The sequence below is a fragment of the Peromyscus eremicus genome, unplaced genomic scaffold (assembly GCF_949786415.1).
Source record: "Peromyscus eremicus unplaced genomic scaffold, PerEre_H2_v1 PerEre#2#chr22_unloc_1, whole genome shotgun sequence".
Taxonomy (NCBI): domain Eukaryota; kingdom Metazoa; phylum Chordata; class Mammalia; order Rodentia; family Cricetidae; genus Peromyscus; species Peromyscus eremicus.
In genome coordinates this window covers 2,005,323-2,027,569 of record NW_026734286.1, presented here as the reverse complement: position 1 = coordinate 2,027,569, position 22,247 = coordinate 2,005,323, and the positions used below count along the sequence as shown (strand labels likewise).

The 22,247-nt window shown below is 36.8% G+C and overlaps 1 protein-coding gene across 3 annotated transcripts in view; it reads left to right on the top strand.

Annotated features, from left to right (window-relative positions):
* Positions 1 to 13,649, top strand: part of LOC131900503 (protection of telomeres protein 1-like) — a 49,576-nt gene extending 35,927 nt beyond the window's left edge. Inside the window, exons 9-17 of one of the 3 annotated variants that reach the window (XM_059251728.1) lie at positions 107 to 195; positions 1,395 to 1,457; positions 2,336 to 2,492; positions 4,574 to 4,779; positions 5,383 to 5,518; positions 7,786 to 7,874; positions 9,501 to 9,592; positions 11,245 to 11,350; positions 12,525 to 13,649. In XM_059251728.1, the coding sequence (XP_059107711.1) occupies positions 107 to 195; positions 1,395 to 1,457; positions 2,336 to 2,492; positions 4,574 to 4,779; positions 5,383 to 5,518; positions 7,786 to 7,874; positions 9,501 to 9,592; positions 11,245 to 11,259 (847 nt within the window). In that variant the 3' untranslated portion in view covers positions 11,260 to 11,350; positions 12,525 to 13,649. Of the gene's footprint in view, positions 1 to 106; positions 196 to 1,394; positions 1,458 to 2,335; positions 2,493 to 4,573; positions 4,780 to 5,382; positions 5,519 to 7,785; positions 7,875 to 9,500; positions 9,593 to 11,244; positions 11,351 to 12,524 lie in introns of those variants that run through there. The other 2 variants (XM_059251729.1, XM_059251730.1) reach the window with 2 other exon arrangements.
* The last annotated feature ends 8,598 nt before the right edge of the window (positions 13,650 to 22,247 follow it).

Below are 22,247 nucleotides of genomic sequence, written 5' to 3'. Positions count from 1 at the left end.
CAAATTTTATCATTTCATGAACTCCTGGATTGAGTGAATAATTTAGAGAGCTAAATTGTTATATTGACTTTCTTATGCAATTTGGCTTCATATCTTTCCATTTCAGAGCTTTGGAATCTGTAGATTTGGCAGCCATTCAGCCCTCAGATGATACCTGTCAATCAGAAAATGAGGACAACTGTTTAACACCTTCAAGTAAGGACAGTTTATAACACTGGCAGTTTACTTTCTCATAATTTCATAAACACAATTATCTTTTTGAATGTTTTCTTCCCTATGTCTCTTTTTAAAATTCATATGTCTATACAGGTTGTGCATGTATATTCACATTAAAATAACACCTTCAACATTTATCTTTTCTGTATCCAAAAGTAAGCTGGTTTCACTTTACATTTGCAAATTAGAGTGGTAATGATTACTTACTTTATGATGTGTATATAATGTTTTATTTTAATCAGCCCATACAGTTTTTGCTCATAGGCATCTCAGGTTTTTTCGAGACAGGATTTCTCTATGTAGCTTTGCGCCTTTCCTGGAACTCGCTTTGGAGACCAGGCTGGCCTCAAACTCACAGAGATCTGCCTGGCTCTGCCTCCGAGTGCTGGGATTAAAGGCATGTGCCACCACCGCCCGGCGGCATCTTGGTTTTTGATGTGTAGACTTTTGACGTCCAGATCTCGCAAAGGGATTCTTTCCATAGAGGTTAATGGAAGTGTGCGTGTGCTTTTGTACTGTGTTCTGAGATTCATCTGTGATGGAACATGTGTCAGTAGCTCATTACTTGATGTGGAATGATCAGGCGTGATGGAAGAACTTCGGATTAGAGCACCATTTTTCTCTTTCATGTTCAGATGGCTTCAGTGTCTACCAAAACATCAAATGGGTCTAAATAGAAGTTTATTTGGGGGCTTTCCATGTGCCACATGTTAGTGTATTGTGAAGTGTGCACTCTCTCTTACTAACAATTTTTAGTAGTTGCAAGTCATTTTTTGTAAAAATACTGTATTCTTTATGAACTGCCTTCCTTTCTTTGTCAGCAGTCAAAGTGTGGGTTGATTTCTAAGCTCTCTTTGATCTGTTAGTTTCTTGATTACTATGTCTTGAAGGCATGTAGTATAAATACATTAATGTTCTTCTCTTTCACGGTCTTACTCAATTATCTAAATTCCCCTAAAAGAGAGACATTGCCTATCAATTTTTGTGACTAACCCTGTTATTTTTGTTAGAATTATGTTGACTCTGCAAATAAATTGGGGAAAAAGACATTTCAACATTTATTTAGATTTTTCTTCAGTTTCTTTGGATAGTGTTATATAGTTTCAGTCTTGCATGAAGCTTCTAACAGACATTTTAAAGGGCTACAGATTGTGTGATTTTGTTTTCTCTTCCTGTAGGCTCCGAATCAGACTTGGTCTCACTGTACGAGGTAGAAAGATGTCAGCAACTCTGTGCTACATGTAAGCCCACTTCAGTACAGTAACCAAAGCACAGATGCCTGCTTTGTAAACCTGCTTCTGGTACAGTAGTCAACACATAGCTACCTTCTTTGCATTTCCCAGCCAGTCCCTTCATACCTACAGTGACAGTAGAGCCTCACGGGAACACTCAGTGCTTGTATTTAGCTTTTATTCCCCTGCCTCATCCTACAGGCGTAAATATAGAACCCAAACATGTGCATATCTCTATGTTGAATATGTGTTTTAAGTTATAAATAAAGCATTCAGTATGTTCTTAGCTTAATGATACAAATTCTATCATAATTATTATTATATTAATTCTAATAAAATAATATAGTGTTTAACACTGTACATATAAGAGACTTTTTACCCTGTGCCCCCAAACAGTGATAGTACGTATTTATCAGATGCTGGGAGCCATGTGACTTCTTCAGGGGGCAGATAATATTTAGTGAATATGTTTTGTTAATGTCTCTTGATCAAATTCCAGTTAGAACATAAGCTGATGCCTGAAAGGGTTTGTCTAAGATATTGAAAATGAACAATTTTACATGTTACACAGGTACCATTCATTTTATTGGTAAAATAAACCTTACTTTTTCCCATAAATTAGAAATTTTGTAGGAATTTCTATTAGTCCCATATAGAAATCCTTACATGGCTACTATGTAATTAAAAAAACCCTTGTCCTGGTTACTCAGCACCTGGTGTGTGCCTGGCTCTACGTCCGTGGGCCAAGCGCACATCTAGAATCACTGTGACTGTAGCTGAGGTAACTTGTTTTTATGGTATAGTTATGCTTCAGGGAAATTCATGCTGAACATACCTAAGACACCCATACTTTATTTATTCTGATTTAATGTAAAAATTCTTTACAGCACTTACAGATCACCATTGTTTAGAGAAGACATCACTGTGTGCCATTTTGAAGCAAAGAGTTCCTCGACAATACCGAATCCTAGCAAAACTGAGATCATATGAACCCAAAAGACTTCTCCAGTCTGTTAAACTTCTTTGTCCTAAATGCCACTCATTGTAAGTATTTTCCAACTAAAAGAGTTTTCATGTCCTATTGTTTGTATATATGCATGTCCATATGTGTGTGTATGCTTGTGTATGTGTGGTTTTCAGTCCTAAGAAATGAGTAAACTATTATTTAATTTGTAGTATTTTAAAAGAATGCTAATGATTTAAAGGGAAAGTCCTATATTGCTACAAAGGAAATCCTTTTGAGTCATTCTTAGTAATAAGTAAAAAACAGATGTGTTCAGGCTTGAAATCAAATGTATGGTAGCTTTGATACAAGTCAAAATTTCCTGTCATGCTTGATAACTAATTTAGTAAATGCTATACCTTTATTCCAAACACCAGTTTTTATGTGAATGTATACATATAGGCATATAGGAATTTTTTTCTTATCAGTATATATTCATCTCAAAACATGTTTAGATAGTTTTAAATATTGTTTATCTTTTCAATACACTGTACCATAGTCCCTCAAAATACAGAGTGTCATTTTGGAAACTACAGGTAGTGCACAAACATGCACATTAGGATAGTGTGTGTCTTACGGTTTTTATTGCTGTGAAGAGATACCACGAACAGAGCAACTTTTATAAGGAAAACACTGAATTGGGGTGGCTCACTTAACAGTTTCAGAGTTTTAGTTCATTATCATTATGACAGGAGCATGGTGACATGCAGGCAGAAGTGCTGGAGCTGAGAGTGCTACATTTTGTAAGCAGCAGGAAGTCAACTGAAAGTCACACTGAAGAAAGCTTGAGCGAAAGAGACTTCAAAGCCGGCCCCCACAGTGACACTTCCTCCAATAACGCCACACCTCCTAGTAGTGCCATTCCCTTTGGGGGCCATTTTCTTTCAGACTACCACACTATGCATCAAGCTTTCACTCTGTTGCCCTGTTATATGTAAATGTATCTGGAGATGTATACATATTTGTTTTTGCATATTATTTGTTAATATCTCTCTAGAATAGTGTACATTTTTTGTCTTACAAAAGTTGAGACTATAGTATTTGAGAAGAAAGTCAATCATTAAATCCACTTAACAAAAAATTGAGGAATCTGTTTTCTACCAATGTGATCATAAACTCGCAGTTGTGATTAAACTATATATGAAGATTTTAGGTAATTTGTGACACATTAGTAGATTTTATTTCATTTAACACCTTAATGTTATACAGCTTTTCAAGAATAAAGTTATGCTATGATGTCCTTTAGACAAAGCATCTTAGAAAGTGTAAAAAAATCACCCAAAGATACATGCTCATCTGGTGAGAGAATCAGGATAAGTACTTCAGCCTTTTAATTCCAATCCATGCCATTTTTACTACGTGGTACTTTATGAGACTAGTATGAATTACCAATTATTAAAGACAAATAAAGCTAGTAATGTTTTAAAGTAGGTGCCCTGTGACAATGACATTAACTGGAGTGTAGACATGGCAACTTGTACAGGACAACAGATTGGGACTGGGAATAACTGTAAGTCACCTTGTGCTGTACACTGGGTATATACCAAAGAAATGGGTTAGCAGGTGAAGGTGCCTGCTGCCAAGCCTGATGATCTGTGTGAAGTCCCTGTGACCAACATGGTAGGAGATTATCCTCTGACCTCTGCACATTTACCATGGCATGCGTGTACCCACACAGATACAACCTCTCTGTGATTATGGTATGGATTTACCTACTCATATAATATTAAACACCTATTGAGTGAAATTTGTTAAATCTGAAATTAATTAAATCTTAAATCCTTAATTTAAGCAAGTGTAGCTGCTTTAATCTCCATATAAAATAGTATTTAAAGTTTGTTTTGGATTATTTTATTTTGTGTGAGTGTTTTGCCTGCATGCACATGGGTACGTTCATGCGTGCATATGCACCATATGTTTATCTATTGCCCACAAAGTTCAGAACTGGAGTTACAAATGTTTGCAAGGCACCATGTGGGTGCTGGGAAATGAACTTTGGTTCTTTACAGGAGTAGCAAGTGTTCTTAACCTCTGAGTCATCTCTTCAGCACCTAAAGTAGTTTTGAAACTTTTAAGAATATACCTAGATTGTTTGCTGATAATTTGTCATCAATCGTTTTAGGCAAGAAGTTCCATATGAGGAAAATGTGGATAAAATTTTGCAAGATGCTACAACTAAAGCCCCAGAGAGCAAGCTGCAAGGTACATCATTGTATGACTCAGAAGTCTGGACCACTGAAGGTCAAGGAGGACGGCAGGTCGCTGTCCATTTTGTGAAAAATGATGGCATTCTCCCTCTCTCAAATGAATGTCTAATTTTGATAGAAGGTAAGACACTTGAGTTTTTCAACTATTCTTTTGTACATTTTTCCCCTATTACTGTCAACTATATCTTATGGCACCTAGTACCTGTCAAGTAAAAGTACTGTTAACTTAAATTTCTCAAAACAGTATATCAGATTCAAATATACATGAGCACACACATCTACCTGAATTTCACTTTCATATTATGCATTAAACTCGAATTTACCTACAACGTTGGATTCCTGTCTAATCTCATCAGCTCAGAGTGGATCGAATAAATTGGCCAATTGCTTATGTGAAGCTGTGTTGGCCTCTGGGTGTCACTGTTGGGTCATAATACTGGGATGAAAATCTTTCAACCATGGATACCTAAGTCAGGGAAAGGAACCTTAAAAAGCCATGATAATTTGTCAACTCTAAGAGATTTCAATTGTGCTAATTATTTCCATCTGATTCTTACGTAACGGTTCATATTTTTTTTGTCAAAGTTTACATTTTCTTCTAAATTTGTAACTCTCTTTTCTGTACATTTCTTTGTAACACTTGCTATGTCACATGTTACTTACATCCTGCATCTTGCTCTGATTCTATGTGTTCTATTGAAGAGTCTCTTTATTGTTTTAACAGGAGGTCGGCTCTGTGAAATCTCTAAACTGTCAAGCGTGTTTCACAGTGTCATCCCTGTGAGGTCTGGCCCTGAGGACCTGGAGCTCCTAGACCTTGCAGCACCATTCCTCATACGAGGAAAGATGTGTCACTATGGGTGTGTGTTCATCTCAGGCATCTGGGAATTACAACTGTGACTCTATTGCTTCTCTTCCAGCTACTCTATGTTCAGTTGATACTATGATGCCAGTTCCTACTTAGAGACAGTCTCCAAGCTATAGTGATTGTGTGACAGTGATATAGATTGGTACAGGTCCTTTGCATTTTGAGTTTTGATCTTTTCTAGTCTGGTGGTGTGTGGTGAAACACTCAACATGCGAGGGAACAGTAACAAACTAGAGCTCTCTGTTGATGACTGATTGTCAGGGCAAGCAACTGTATGCTGAGTGCTATATTCAGAAAGTATTAATGCAACCCTGTTGTAAATTCTAGAGTGTCCATACTCACTTTTTCTTGTACATTTCTAGAGATTTAAGCACACTGTGTGTGACATATAAGGCTTACAACATTTTGTTTCTTAGTCACAAACTAAACTTACTTCTTCCACAAGAATTTAGGTGCTAGCTAAAGGGACATTTCAGAGTTGCAAATTGAGTGAGTTCCAGAACTGCATCCAACATTTTGCAGAGTTGCTGGCACTGAAAATGGTCAGAGAGTATGGAGTCTACGGACTCGGGCCTAGAAGGAGAGCAAAATAAAGCATCCTATAGTTCTGATGAAACAGTCACCCTGGAAACGCTTTGCTTTAAGAAGCTTTGCACTGCAGCCTAGATAGATCTTGTTGCCCCATTTCTCTACCCCCTCCCTTTCCTTCTAAGTGTATAGCATTTCTTTGTTGTTATAATGAACCTAAATTTCGATTTTCACTAAAAAATTATTGCCTGCCATTTTCAGAGCTACACAATTATGGCGTTTGTTTTTGTTTCATACACAGTGAGTGAAAAACTTAAGCCTTAAAGTAAAAATGAATGTTTGTAGCTAATTCCTCTGAGGTACTCAGTATCTTTATATCTTTAAACGTCCTGCAAGTTTTATATACCACTTAATTGAAATATCAAAACCCATCATGTTCTGTTGTTCTCCTTTGAGTAAGTCCATAGACTAGGCTTTGCTTCTGACTTGAACATCCCTCATTCTTTTCTCTCTTCGTTTCTTCTCACCTTCCTAGTACAGAGTACCTAAGTCTAAGTCAGGAGACCAAAAATTATATGCCAACTTGCTCTATCACTGTCTAATATTAGTGAATAATTTTCATACTTTATTTTTTCATTATTACTGTTAGTGAGGAAATATCTATATATTTGATGATTAACTGGTGAACTTGAAAGCAGTTAACCCTGTTTCCCAATTCACAAATTACAGGTACTCTTGAGTTCTAATTTTTATTCAAATATATTTTCTAAGCCTATTTTCTCACTACATCTCATGCACATTTCATCATGCCTAATAAAATTAAATTACTCATACTTAAATATACTGATAGCTGGACAAGTTGTACCAAAGGACATCCAGTTTCAATCATTGTCTTGTTTCATGTGTTCTTATATTTCAGACAGTAACTGACTTGCAGGCATCATACACAGTGCCCCTGAATATGTGCTCACCAGTAATTTACTTGAAATCTAACTTGTCTTCACTGTTCATTCAGAAAAAATTTTCTTACTATATTTTTGTAAGACTATGACCATTAGGTATTGCTCATAGAGCCATAAATTCAGCGAGTTCATGCAACTTCTCTCTTGTGTCTTTTTGTTTTAGCAGATAAGAAAATTAACAGCCAAATTAAAATCCAGTTCCTGGTTCTCAACTTCAAGTTATTCTGAAGCCCATTGTCTTAGTCACTGTTCTATCACTTTAAGGAGACACCGTGACCAAGGCAACTTATGAAAGCAAGCATTTAATTCAGGGCTTGCTTTCAGTTTCAGAGTGTTAGTCCATGGCAGGGAACATGGCACAATACAAGCAGACATGGTGCTGGAGAGGTATCTGAGAGCTCACCTCTTTGTCCACAAGTAGGAGGCAGAAAAAGTTACCTGGGCCTTTTGAAACCTCAGAGCCCACCCCCAGTGACACACCTCATGATCCTTCCCAAACAGTTTCACCAAGTGGGAAACAAACATTCCAATATATGAGCCTCTGAGGGCCATTCTCATTGAAGCCACCACACACATAGTATCTTCTATTACTTTTGTGTAGTAAATTAATCATAATTCTCTTTTGAAACAAGCACATTACAGTATAGACTGTGAAGTGCTCTTCTGTTTAATAGCTGACTTTCTAAAACTGTCCATACTTAAACAAAATACAATAATTTAATGACTGATTATATTTAAATACTTCTCATTTTTTTCTTGCTCATTTCAGTTGTAAACAGTGTTCAAACTTGAAACCCATACAAAACCTAAGTACCATTTCTAATAAAAGAATATGGATTCCTTCCTCTGTGGCAGAAGGTGAGCTGGATTTTTGTGTCCTAAAATTTTAATATTCTCTTATCTCACTGACATATTTCAATATTTGTGAATACTCATGGTAAAACTAGCTTAACTTTCCTTTACTGTAACCTATTTGCAAAAATTGTAATAAAAAATAAGGACAAATATTTAAAATACTTGCGGTCATTTACAAGCATTGTAATCATAACCACATTTGAATATTTGACCACTTGTTTTTGTTTAATCATTAATCTCAAATACAGATCCTGAGGAAATCTTTCTGACTCATACTTAGTGTTGGACAAGGTGTTGAGAGGGCTGTTACCTTCCTCTGAGTCTTTAATCAGCATGTAGGAGTCTGTTTATTGCACATATGACTGATCACCCAGTTTTTGGCTTCCAGGAACAGGGTACATTGTAAGGTGTAACTTTTAGAAAGTCCTTAATAGTGAAGTCAGGTCTGCCTACTAACATGGATCATGTTGTGTCTACTAGTTTATTACGTGTGTATGTCCATTTCCTCTTCTGTAAAGACAATGCTCTGTAGGTGTCACCATGTCTGTTGTGCCTCTGTTGAATCTGTATTTTCCAGCTGGCAGTCTCCACTTCTTTGTTGCTTTTCCGTTCTCCTCACTGCCTTGTCTCCTCAATAAAGGTCCACTTTTCTCAGAGTTTGCCCTTCATAGCCATTGAGAGCTAGCTGTCAGTTTAGTTTGGGCAACTCAAAATAGTAAGAATTATTTTGTGAAACTGTACACCCAGCTTCTTTCCCCTAGACTGCAATTTCCTTTTTTAAATGTGTATTTGTACTTCTTGTGATATTTTTTGTTTTGTAGTACAACTGTCTCATACTCTGGACCAATGAGATCCCATGTTACTTCTCATGAGCTTCTCCTGTCAAGCTGGGCAATGCTGTTTTAGAACCTCCATGATTTGAATTTCATCCTTCTTATGGTTACTTCAGTGTAACTATTGAACCCTTCTGAAGCCAGAAACGTGGTTCCTGTTTCATTGCTATTACATACTAAAATTGTGTCTGTGTCCCAATTATTTCTTCTGTCTTGCCTCCCAGAATATGGTCTGTGAGAATGGAAGGTAATAGAACATTCCATACATCTATGAAGCATGTTTGCCTTAACTGTAAATTCTCATGTTTAGTATCTCTAGTTTATTCATGCTTCCTCATCCTAGCATTTATGGAACCCCAGATACTGGCATGTTTGTTCTTTCAAGCAGATGACATCTATGAAAAAAAATTAATAATAAAGGATATTCTACTCATAATGCAAAGGGGGATAAACTTTTAACAATATTGAACTGTGTGTTGCTTTCTAGAACATTCTGTTATTTTCATTTCATTTTTTATATAATTAACATGTAATGAGTTGCATTTTATTAACCACTTGTTATGGTTCTACCGAGTATTAGGATACAATTCCGTATATCATGAAACTACCCCTGCCTAATGTTCCAGAGGGATTCTGTTGCGTGGGTTTAACAAAATCCTGAAGAAGAAAACATTCTTTCTGGTGTCAATACCCTCAGTAAACATTATCTGCACTTGCACACTAAAATAAGGCACTTCTGAGTTTGCCTTATAGAAAGTCTACCAGTGTGGAATAATGTGTTCTTTTCTCTCACTAGTTCTAGGCATTGTTCCTCTGCAGTATGTGTTTGTTATGACTTTCACTTTTGATGACGGGACAGGAGTATTGGATGCTTACCTCAAGGATTCTGTAAGTAACAGACCTGCTAAAAATACTTAACTAAAATTTATATTTCAAATTTTTAATATTCATGCTACTTAGTTTTACTTCAGTGTAACTAATTGAGACCTTTTCAACCCTAAAACTCAGTTTCTCTGTATTTTGTTTTTAAAAGGATTTAAAGTAACTTAAAATATATAAAAGAAATACAGCCACATAAATCTAAAACTGTGTGGTTTATAGCTTTGGATTTTCCATTAGAAATCAAATTTTTAAAAATATGAAGTTGAGGAATCAAAATCTGAGTAGCCAGTCTCCTCATCATTCAGCAATTCCACTGCTGGGCAAAAGAACAGATATAGAGCCACACTGGTGTCACCTCACTGTACTTTGTAAGCCTCCATAGTTCTAGAAGGAAATGAAGTTACTTGATAAACAGATATGTATTACTGCATAAGATGTGCAGGAGTCCCAAAGACCACTGTCATTTCTGACACTTGTAGATGTAAGTTAAGAAGTCCTTGAGGCTGCATTTAGCTTTGATGTTCCCAAGTTCACCCTCTCCCTGTAAAGCTGAGACTGTTAATTTTCCTGCACTGTGTGTAACAGTATACATGGAGTTCTGGCAATAAGGGAAGCTTGACCTAGGCCAGTGGTTCTCAAACTGCCTAATGCTGAGGGTTTTGGTGATTCCAACCATAAAAGTATTTTGTTGCTACTTCATAACTGTAATTTTCCTACTGTTATGAATTGTAATGTAAATATCTGATTTGTGACTCCTGTGAAAGGGTCATTTCACCAACACCTCCAAGGGTCATGACCCACAGATTGAGAGCCACTAACCTGATGTGACTTCATCAGGTATGTTGTCATAACTGACTGCCTATGTGGCTGATTGCTCTCCTCCTGAGGTCAGGCTAATGCTAACTCCCCAACTTCAGATGACGTTGTTAGGCTTTCCGTAGTGACCCATAGCTCCAGTAAACAGTCAGTTCTCTGGCTCTTACAAGGCATGGCATACTAAAAGCTAAGAGGACGACTAACATTTTGTTAGGGTAAGCAGTTTTTTCTTTTTTTTTTTTTTTTTTTTTTTTTTTTCGTTTTTTGGTTTGGTTTGGTTTGGTTTTTGTTTTGTTTTTTGATATTAAGGTTTGCTTTGGTTTGCTTTGGTTTTTTAACTTAACATAAAATTGAAAACAATCCAAGTTGTCCAAGTTGAGGTTGTGATTTTTTTCTCCAGGCTACATGGTTTATACAATCAATTACTTAATGAATATTTACTAAACAACTGCTGGGTGCCATGTATGTGTTCAAAATAGAACATTTAGCAAGGCAAGAAAAATCTCTTCTCTAAAAACATAGTGTAGAAGGGGAAGAAATTAAATAAATTTTTCTTAATGTTACATCCTCTCATACTCAACACTGGGTTTAATTTTCTAGGTACACAAAGTGTCATCAGCCTTGCTACATAATCTTACTGTGTGTCTATGTGCATCTCAAAGATGTTTTACAATTAAAGTGGAGGATTGGGTTTTAGCTTAGACAATTCTAGTTTATGAATTCCACAACCTTAATAGACTGATGTATATATAGTAGATCATTTTAGCAAATTACTTACTGAAATTCTGTGCATTAAAGCGTTTCAGGTAATGAATATTTCCTTTGTTTATGATTATTTTTAGGAGAAATTTTTCTAGATCCCAGCATCAGAAGTCCTCACTGATAACAACCTTCAGAGGAATCTGGAAAAGATCATGAATGTGATTTGTCCTCCAGGAATAAAAATTGGTAGGCAGTGTTTCAAAGATGCTTTGTTCGCTTTCTTGAAAGAGCACCTAGTGTGTATCTAATCTGTAGACTATGGGTAGAAGGAGGCAAACTGTGGGTCCAGGGGAATTACTAAGTGTGAGCAATAACTTTATCAATGTCTTGATGGGATAGCAGCAGAAGTAAAATAAATATAAATACAGGAGTTTTAAAATATTTTGAAATACACTTAGAGCATAGCAGTTTTGCTCACAGCATAGTTGACTCATGAGTTTGCACATGTAGCATAGAGACATTGAAGCTGCAATTATAACAAATGGATGCAGTTTTCACAACACACCTGTCCTCAGATAACTGTCTTTCTCTTGTTTGACTCAGTGAGTTTCCTCTGTGGTATTAATGAGCTTCGTTTTTATTTTGCAAAGTCTATGAACTTTAGTTGGTTCTGTACAGATACCAGCTTGTCTGCTGGCTCCTGCACAGGTGAAATTGTGCCCATTGTAGCTGCTGCCACCAGGTCCTTCTATGGCTAGTCATTCTTTTCTATTGGAACCTGCAGACCTAAATTATGTTAAGATGTTTGATTTTCTAGTAATTGTTCTCAGTGACCAGTCTCCCCTCTGCTTCTCCATTGCTGATGTGACTGTTAGATGTTGTTCCTCATCAGAATTTCTTCCTCCACAGTTGGTCTCTGAATTCTAACCTCAGTTTCCAAGAGATGGGAAATTTTTCTAACTTGAAGCAAAGTTTAATTCAGATACATTTGTTTTCAGTTTTTATTTGTGTTAGCTATTGTACTTACCATGCTTAGATTTTCAGAAATAAGTCTCTGGGTGTGGTAACTTTTGGCATATACAGGCAAATATACATACATTATATATATATATATAACGATGTAAGTTATTATATCAGCCATGCACAAGAGCTTCTCCCTTTACCCTCCCAACTTAGCAGGTCACATGAACGCTCTAAGTTCAGATTCCACCTCTTTCTAGTCAATCAAGGAAAAGCCAAGGGAGGCCCATAAGCAGTAAGTACAAGAAGAGGAGTAAAAGATGGGTGAGACAGTTGACTGCCTCTGCTGGCAAGTGTTTGTGAACTTTTAAATCACTTTCATCTGAGGTTGGGGAAAAAAATCTAATTAATCAGCATTACATCGTTTAATGGCTGAATGAGATGTCCTCTTGGTCTGTAGATGCATACCCATGGCTGGAGTGCCTCATCAAGTCCTACAGTGTCACAAGAGGAACAGAACAGCAAATATGTTACCAGATATCTGACACCGTGGTTGCAGAAGACATCATCTAGCACTGCTGTTCAGTGCAGTGTGTAGGGGATTTTGCAGTCTTTGAAAAGGTTATGACTGTGTGATTCTCAGAATTCACTTTACTGTTGTTAAATTAATTACCATTTTCACTATAGTTTAAGTTCTTTTGTACAGAAAGACATTTCTTGTGAATGTTAAAATACCTTTTTGCTCACCATGTCTAGGGTGATTACTAGAGTTACAAAATAAGGCCACACTTGGTGTGGAGGGACCAAATCTTCATTTCTTCTTTCAGTTCTTTGGGGGAGTTGTGTTGTTACTAGACACTGAAGATCCATTTTCCACCATGAGACACTTGATTCTATGCTCTCCACCCAACATCCCCCAACTAGTTTTCTTTTCCTGTCCTAAGTTTTATACCAGCAGCAGTTGATGTTAATGTGGGTGTAGATAAGGACACATTCTGTTCTTGAGTCTTTTGGCTTTCATTGATAAAACAGTGTGGCTATTTGTCTTTCATCCTGTTCCATTTTACTTTATGTACAGAGGAATTGCTTATCCAGTCCTGGAGAAGGAAGTCTTCCTGTACCTTCACACATGGGTTATCTGCTTAACTGAGTTTGACTTGAATAAAGGTTTGTCAGAGTGAGCTACAGTGTACTAAAGAGTATTGTAGGAGTGGCAGCATTGTTTTATTTGGTGCTTATGTTGTCCATTTTAGGATGAGTCTATCACTTTGAACCAGATGGTGTATTTGATTTCCACTTCTCTCTGTAGTTATTTCATCCCATACCAGCTAATGAGGTGATGAGGTTGAAGATTTTTGTGCTTCAGCTATATTATCTTTCAATAGCCTTATGTAAAAATGTTCCTCCATTGCAATAGAATGGTATGCTTTTTAACTCAATGGTGTTTATTGAATTTAAAATGAGTAGTCAGTCACTTTTGCACAAACATGTACATATGTGTATATATGCATTTGTGTATTTGCTAAAGACTGAGGAGTAACAAATCTGTGCAGCTTATAAAATAATAAGTAAATAAATGTACACATTACTATAGTTTCATTAATTTAAATGTTTGGAAATAGCATGATGAGGTGGGTACTGTAATTTGAATATTGAATGCCCCCCAGGTGCTCATGAATTGAAGGCGTGGTGACCTGCCCATTACATCATTATGGGGTTGTGGACACATTAAAGTATGGGACCTAGGGAAGGAAGTTAGTTTGTGGATGGCATGCCCTGGAAAGGGGGTTTGGGGGCCTGACTGCCTCTAGTCTCCCTCTGCTTTCCTCCTGACATGAAGTAAATAGGCCTTCTCTGCTTTTTACCAAAATGTTACCAAAATGTTCAGTGCAGACACAGGCCTAGGGACCCGGGACTGGAAATTCTGAGACCATGAGCCCCTTTTTATAAACATTTTATCACAGTAACAGAAATCTAGTTCTGCAAGAATGCTTGTAGGCCAGATATTTGGAGCTGTCTGCATACCAGGTGCTGTGCTCAAATCTTCACACATATTTAAACCTCAGAATAACCAAATAATCTAATAAGAAAGCTGAATCCTGTTGGAAAACCAACTTTAATACTGGAGTCATGTGTTGAGTACACACCATCTATACTAGTAGCTACCCCAGCCAAGACTCTTAAGGGTGGTGTGAGCCCTACTTTAAATAGCTGTAGGAAATAGAGAAAGAAACCAATGTGTTTTCCTGCATTACAGAAGTCACCTGATGACTCATTGCTGTTGCTTTCAGTAACCCTTATTTCCATTTCTTTGGTGTGTTAGTATGTATCTACACCCAGCTCCCACTCTCGCCTATCACTGATTTATCAATATATTTGAGATAGTGAGAGACTGATGCTATTCAGTCTATGAACTCTTAATCCAAAACTTTTAGGGGGATCCTCCCTTGCTGCCACACTAATCATCGCCTGTGACTGCACTGATTGGGAATAGGTAAACTCTGATCTCTGGACTGGACAGCCCAGTTCTCTAGCCCCTAGGCCCCAGAGGCACATTCCATGCCCCCCCCCCAGCCATTGCAGCACTAGAGAAGAAGCAGCAGTCCCCTTCTCCACCCCATGTCGAACCATCACCTACTGCACCAGTGACCACCTGAGCCATACCTCCCCTGCACCAATTGGAAAGAGCATGGCAGCCCCAGAGACCAGGCAGCAGCCTCCTCTACTGCCCTCTTGTGAACTATCTCATGCAGCACCAGTGACCACCAAAGCCATAGGCACCCCCTGGATCGATTGGGAAGAGGTAAGGCCCTGATCCTGCACCAACTGGGAAGAAGAGCAACCACATGAGTCACAGGCCCCACCTGCACCAGTTGTAAGAAGAGTGACCCAGAGCTCCACCTGTACAAACTAATGGAAGAAATGGGTAGACAGCAGTGTAAACACATTAAACAACATAAACAGCAATATGATACCACCAGAACCTAGTTATGCTACAAGAAGACCTGAACACCCCAAAGCAGATGATCTAGAAGAAAACGACCTTAATAACAGCTTTATGAAGATGATAGAGGCCCTAAAAGAGGAAATGAAAAATTCCCTTTAAAAAATGGAGGAAAAGACAAACAGAAGTGTAGGAAATCAAGAAATCCTTTAAAGCCAAGAAACCCAAGAAAAAACAAACAGGTGAAGGAAACAGTTTAAGACTTGAAAATTGAAACAGAGGCAATAAAACACAAACTGAGAGAATTCAGGAAAAGGAAAATCTGAGTGAATGAACAGGAACTACAGAGGCATGCATAACGAACAGAGTACAAGAGATGGAAGAGAGAATCTCAGACATTGAGGATATGATACAGGAAATAGATTCATTGGTCAAAGAAAATGTTAAATCCAGCAATTTTTTTATTTTAACACAAAACATCAAGGAAATCTGGGACACCATGAAAAGACCAAACCTAAGAATAATAGGGATAGAAAGAGAAGAATTCCAGCTCAAAGACACAGAATATATATATATTCAACAAAACTGTAGAAGAAAACTTTCCCTACCTAAAGAAAGACATGCATGTGAAGATACAAGAAGCTTATAGAACACCAAATAAACTGGACCACAAAAATGCCCTCTCATCACATAATAGTCAAAGCAATAAACATACAGATAAAGAATATTAAGAGCAGCAAAGGAAAAAGGTCAAGTAACATATAAAGGGAGACCTATCAGAATTACACCTGACTTCTCAATGGAAACTGTGAAAGCCAGGAGGTCCTGAACAGACATTCTGCAGATACTAAGAGACTATGGATGCCTTCCCAGACTACTATACCCAGCAAAACTTTCAATCACCATAAATGGAGAAAACAAGATATTCCATGACAAAACCAGATTTAAACATGTACCACAAGTCCAGCCCTATACAAAATACTAGAAGGAAAACTCCAACCCAAGGAATTTAGCTGCAACTGCCAAAACACAGGCAATAGATAGCCTTACACCAGCAAATCACAAAGAAGAGAAACATACACACAATACCACCACCAACAACAAAACCAAAAATAACAAGAATTAACAATCACAGGTCATTAATATCTCTTAATATTAATGGATTCAATTTGCCTATAAAAAGATACAGGCTAACAGAGTGGATACGAAAACAGGATTCATCCATCTGCTGCATACAAGAAACACAACTCAACCTCAAAGACAGACATTACCTCAGATTAAAGAGTTGGGAAAATATTTTCCAATCAAATGGACCTAAGAAACAAGATGGTGTAGCTATCCTAATATCTAAGAAAATAGACTTCAAACTAAAATTAATAAAAAGTGATGGAGAAGGATATTTCATATTCATCACAGGAAAAATCCATCAAGATGAAGTCCCAATTCTGAACATTTATGCCCCAAATACAACGGCACTTAGATTTGTAAAAGAAACATTACTAAAGCTTAAATCACACATCAAACCCCACACACTAATAGTGGGAGACTTTTAACACCCCCTCTCACCACTGGACAGGTCTGCCAGATAGAAACTTAACATAGAAATAAGGGAACTAACAAAGGTTATGACTCAAATGGACCTAACAGACATCTATTGAACATTTCACTCAAACACAAAAGAATATATATTCTTCTCTTGTTAATTCAGCATAACCTGTAACATTTTTATATGGATTATCATCTTCACTGCCAATCTTAGGCAAAATTGTGCAAGATGTAAAGATAGTTTTTCATTATCCATTGTCCAATTTCAGAGCTCCACTCCAAAATTAAACTGACTTCCTGTCTCCCATATAACCCTGACTTAGTGTAGCTTTCTTTTAATATTTTATTCCCACACACACACTTCAAATTTTATTTCCACTATGCACAATCCATGAGGGATGCCCAATAATGTAGATACATTAAAACTGCCCTATGACTTTCTTCCCCAGAGCTTAAAATAATCCAACAGATAAGGCAGCAGCATTAGAACTAATAGTATGTTTTCAAGTGGCCACTGAAGCAATTTAATCTTCATCATTTGGACTTCACCTTTACTGTCATGTACATTGCTGGCATTTGCAAAGTTAGGGTGAATAGACAAAACAAAATCCATTGGAAGGAGAAACTAATCTTCATGTATGTTCCATCCTGATAAGGGGTAGATTCCATTGTTTTAATAAATACAGCCTAATGATGACAAACCAGAATTTATTTATTCACCATTTATTCAGTGCTTGTCTTATGCTGGGCACTACACAAGGCACAGGGCACATGGTATCCCCAAAGTCAGGACACAATCCTTAAGGAGTGGTAAGTAGAATGGTCTGTAAGATCTTAGTAAAGTATAGGGCACATGATGTAAAAATAGTGAGTTCTTTAATTTCAGTTTTGCAGAGAGGAGTTTAATCTTTTCTCTTGGTCCATAAAGAATTGCTTGCAGTAACTGCAATGCAACTGTTCAGTCAAGCTACTTTATATTAATTATTTCATTTGCCTGAAGAAATAGAAATCATCTAATTTTCTCCTTATGCAATTAAAAAGACTTCTGAACATTAAGTATTGGGTTTAGTTTTGTTAGGGCACAAACAGCTTATTTGCAAGAATTGAAATAAAATCAGTATGATTGCTAAAATCTTTCATAAGCTATGTGTCAATAGAGCATACTTCAGTAGATATCAAGTCTTTTTTTTTTAAGATTTATTTATTTATTATGTATACAGTGTTCTGTCTGCATGTATGTCTGCAGGCCAGAAGAGGGAGCCAGATCTCATTACAGATGGTTGTGAGCCACCATGTGGATGCTGGGAATTGAACTCAGGACCTCTGGAAGAGCAGCTAGTGCTCTTAACCGCTGAGCCATCTCTCCAGCCCAATATCAAATCTTAACGCAGTTAGTAGTACCTCTCATTTCTATATAGAGAATTGGGTATATATACAGAGGTCTAGTGCATAATCAGATATTTACTGAAGACTTGAATTTCTAATATTTCTGGCCACTGTATTTTAAGTAGTGGTAATTACTGTAAAGCAAATTCTGAATTGTATTAGACAATTATAACAAAAATTTTGTAAAGATTTTCCAAAGGAGAGAATTCTAGAAACAAACTTAATGTTATCTGGTTACAGCCAACTTACAGTTCTTGTTGAAGCTGAAAAACAGCTAAATTGTAGTCTTAGGCATTAACACATTTATTTGTGAATGAAGTAGAGCAAATACAATTTCAATAAACATCTTCAATCAGGAATTCCTGGCTGTACTGACTGAATCATACAGCATACAAATTTATATCCTAATTTTATAGGCTATCGAGACCTTTGTCACCATTTTATGTTTTCAACATAGAATATATACAAGTTCTTTCATAATTGTGTTCTCATACAATGTGCTAATATAGAACTATTGTTTCAATGGTAAAATGTGGCTATAAAAGATTATAGGCAAAGCTCTACATACCATAGGAACCTGTTTTAGGGCAACTCATGATTTTGTAAGTGTGTATCTTGCCATTTTAAATTAAATTATATTATTGTAGTTAGTACATACCAAAAGACACTTGATTGTCAGCTAGGTGTTGGTGGCAATGGTTAGTTAGTTGTTGGTATCTGAGAGTAGCATTGCTTCATACCTCTGTACTTCCTAAAGTAGTATAAGTCCTTTGGATCCTTAATTACAAATTCTTCTCATGAAATAAGCTCTTTGATATTCTCTGAGTCCTTTACATTCTTGATTTTAAGGAAAATAATGCTTCAATATGCATTTACATGTAGTCTGCTCATTTTTGAGAGTCCTAAGATGTAGCAGCTTTAAAAAACAAAGATGTCTTGAATGCAGTCCATGTTATACAGTAACATAGCTTACATCTTTAATATACTGCCTGTACTTCTCATGAAGAATTTGCCATTTTTCCATTCACAAAGAATTAATCTAATTTCACACATAACATACATAGAGATGATTTTTTATTGCAAATAACTGCAGTGTAATTTTAACGAATCAAAAGGATAACAAAATATTGCACATTGTAGAAATGGTAAGGTTTTTATCATCCAGTGTGCATGTGGAGTCCATGATCTCATGTGTCAGTCATCTCCATGAATCTTGAGATTGTCTTCTTTGCTGCTTCTGCCAGCTGGCCCAGAGTTTAGGGATTCCCATCTCTACCTCCCATCACCCTGTAGGCACAATGGGATTAGACACACAAGACTACTTGTTTGTGCAACTATTACCCATTGATACCCCACACTCCCATTTGGTAATTTGTGTTGAGGACTTTTATACTCTAGGCACTAAGATCATAACTTTTCTGAGCTTATTTCCAAAAGGAAAGCTGTCTAGCATTCTCTCTAGGTGATGCTTGATCTATATGGAATAATCTATAAGAATATTTGCAGAGGAAAATTATCAAGTCAAAGAAATTATAATGGGAGATAGCTACAATTGGCAGTTAATGAACATGCACTATAATAGCTGAGGAGAGAAAGCACTTTAAAGAGAGTTCATGGGAAACAGATAGCAGACATGGTGTTGAGCATGCTTCTAACCTCTCACTTTGCTTGGTGCTAAGGCACGATTCCACTGTGTTTCATTATGGCTGATGAAGTGCTTGCTAGCATTTTCCAGTATAAAATTATTTCTTTCCAAGAACCTAGTTCATACAGTAGCAAATGGGTTTATTAACCACCACACAGGTTGGGTATTTTAGAAAATAAGATGTACTAGATACTCTCACAAAAATGGGGACTGTTGCCATATAGCCTTCTTAAATACAAAGCAAAGATGCATATCTTTAGCTCCAACTGCTGTATGAATGTGTAATATTTTTATATTGATGCTTATATAATCTAGCAACATTAATTTACATGTCTCTGTCTTTGTCTCACATACATAAACATGCACACACACATAAATAATACAACAAATATACACACAAATACACATTGCCCTACATAATCCAGAAGGCTTCAGTTCCACAAGGAGCAACAGTTTTCAGGTCTTCTGTGGAAGAAATATTTACTCACAATTTGGGGAACTATTAGAAAAGGTGTCCCACAGCCTTTTCTTGGCTTATTATCATGCTTAGTACTGATACACCTAGATACCATTCTTAAAATTACCAATTACCGTTCTTAAAACCCAATTACCATTCTTAAAAATACAACTCAATTTCCTAGTTTCCTTTGCTGGTAGGAATGGTCATGTGACATTGTTGCAACCAATGAGACAAAAGAATCCATAGTGCTTAACTGGTGTGAAAGTTCTAATGCTTCTGAGCTGCTGAGAGGTTATAGAAACCAAGAAACATCTGTCTTAAGCCTGACTGGACTTGGTGCTGGAGAAGAAGTATGAAGCCCACCTAAGAAGACTAGCTTTAGATGTTCTGTGGTCCAAATGCTCAGGTTAGTTTCCAGCAATTCCTCTATTCCCATGTAGTTTAACACCATAGCCCTAAACATAGAACTAAACATAGAACTAAACACTGGGTGACTGTTGTTTTTGGAACAAGACAAGTCTGTCCACTCTCTCCATATCTATCTAATATAGTACTAGGTCAATAGTACTAGAACAATAAGACAACAGAAGGATATCAAGTAGATACAAATTGGAAAGGAAGAAGTCAAAGTATTATAATCTCAGATGGTATGATCGTATACATAAGTGGTCACAAATGTTTTCCCCGCGAACACCGACATCTGATAAACACCTTCAAGTGTCTAGATTAACTTAAAAAAATTCAGTGTCCCTCCTATATACAAATGTCAAATGAATTGAGAAAGAGATCAGGGAAACAAGACAATTTTCAAAAGCCATGAATTATATAACATATCTTGGGGTAACTCTCACCAGGCAAATGAAAGACTTGTATGACATATCTTCAAAGATATCAAAGAAGAAGATATCAGAAGATGGAAAGACCTCCAATGCTCATGGATCAGTAGGATTAACAAAGTAAAAATGGCCATCATACCAAAATCAATGCACAGATTCAATGCAATCCCCATAAAAATTCCTTCATAATTCTTTACAGTCCTAAAGGACAATACTCAACTTCATAAGGAAAAAACAACAACAACAACAAAAAACCCATGATAGTTAACACAATACTGAACAATAAAAGAATTTCTGGAGGTATTACTGTCCCTGATTTCAAGCTGTACTATAGAACCATAGTAAAGAACAAAACAAAACAGGGTATTGGCAAAAAAGTAGACATGTTGATCAATGGAATTGAATTGATGACACAGGCATAAATCCACACACCTATTGACACCTGTGTTTTGATAAAGAAACCAGAAATACATAATGGAAAAAAAAAAACATCTTCAACAAACGTTGCTAATGTAACTGGCTATTGGTATGTAGAAGCTGCATGACAGTGGGAGTGGGGCGTTTCTACTCTTTTGGAGCACTTTCCTCCTAGTGGGTTCCTTATAGTCTTGATGTGAGGTTTATGTCTCATTGGAATTTATCTTGTGACATGTTTGGTTGATGTTCCTGGGACGCCTGCTCCTTTCTGGGGGAGACATGACGAACAGTGGATTTGGATGAGGGCGTGGGTTGGGAAGTGGAGTGAATAGTGGAAGTGGGTAGTAAATAGTGGAGGAAGGGGAAGCTGCAATAAGGCCATATTGTCTGAGAAAATAAATACTGCTTTTTTTAAAAAAGAACATATTGTATAATTTTTTTCAATAAAAAAAGTAGGGTTCATTTAAGCTCCTGATTGAGAGTATATGGCTAACTCAGCATTGCTGGGAATGCCAGGTAGCAAGAATGAGAGGCATCAGGTCACATTCTACCTGCAATTGGTAACAAAGCAGATGAATGATGATGTCCTTCTCACTTCCTCCTTTTCACTCAGTCTGGAACCCTAACTCAAGGAACGATAATCTGCACAATCAGGATGGCTCTTCAAACATTGTTTGAATCTCTGTGAAAATACCCTCACAGACCTACACAGTGGGGTTTCTTCTCAGCAATTCTAGGTCCCATCAAGTATACCATGAGAATTATCCATTACAGTTACCCTGAATACTGAACTTTTACATCAATATTCCACCTGCTTCCCCAAATATATTAATTTCATAATGCAAAATGATACCCTCAGATAAGTGTATTTATTACCCCTCATTGAAAAAATTCTCTTTAGAGAAAAAGGAGACCATCACTGAAAACCACAGCTGGACACATGTGGAAAT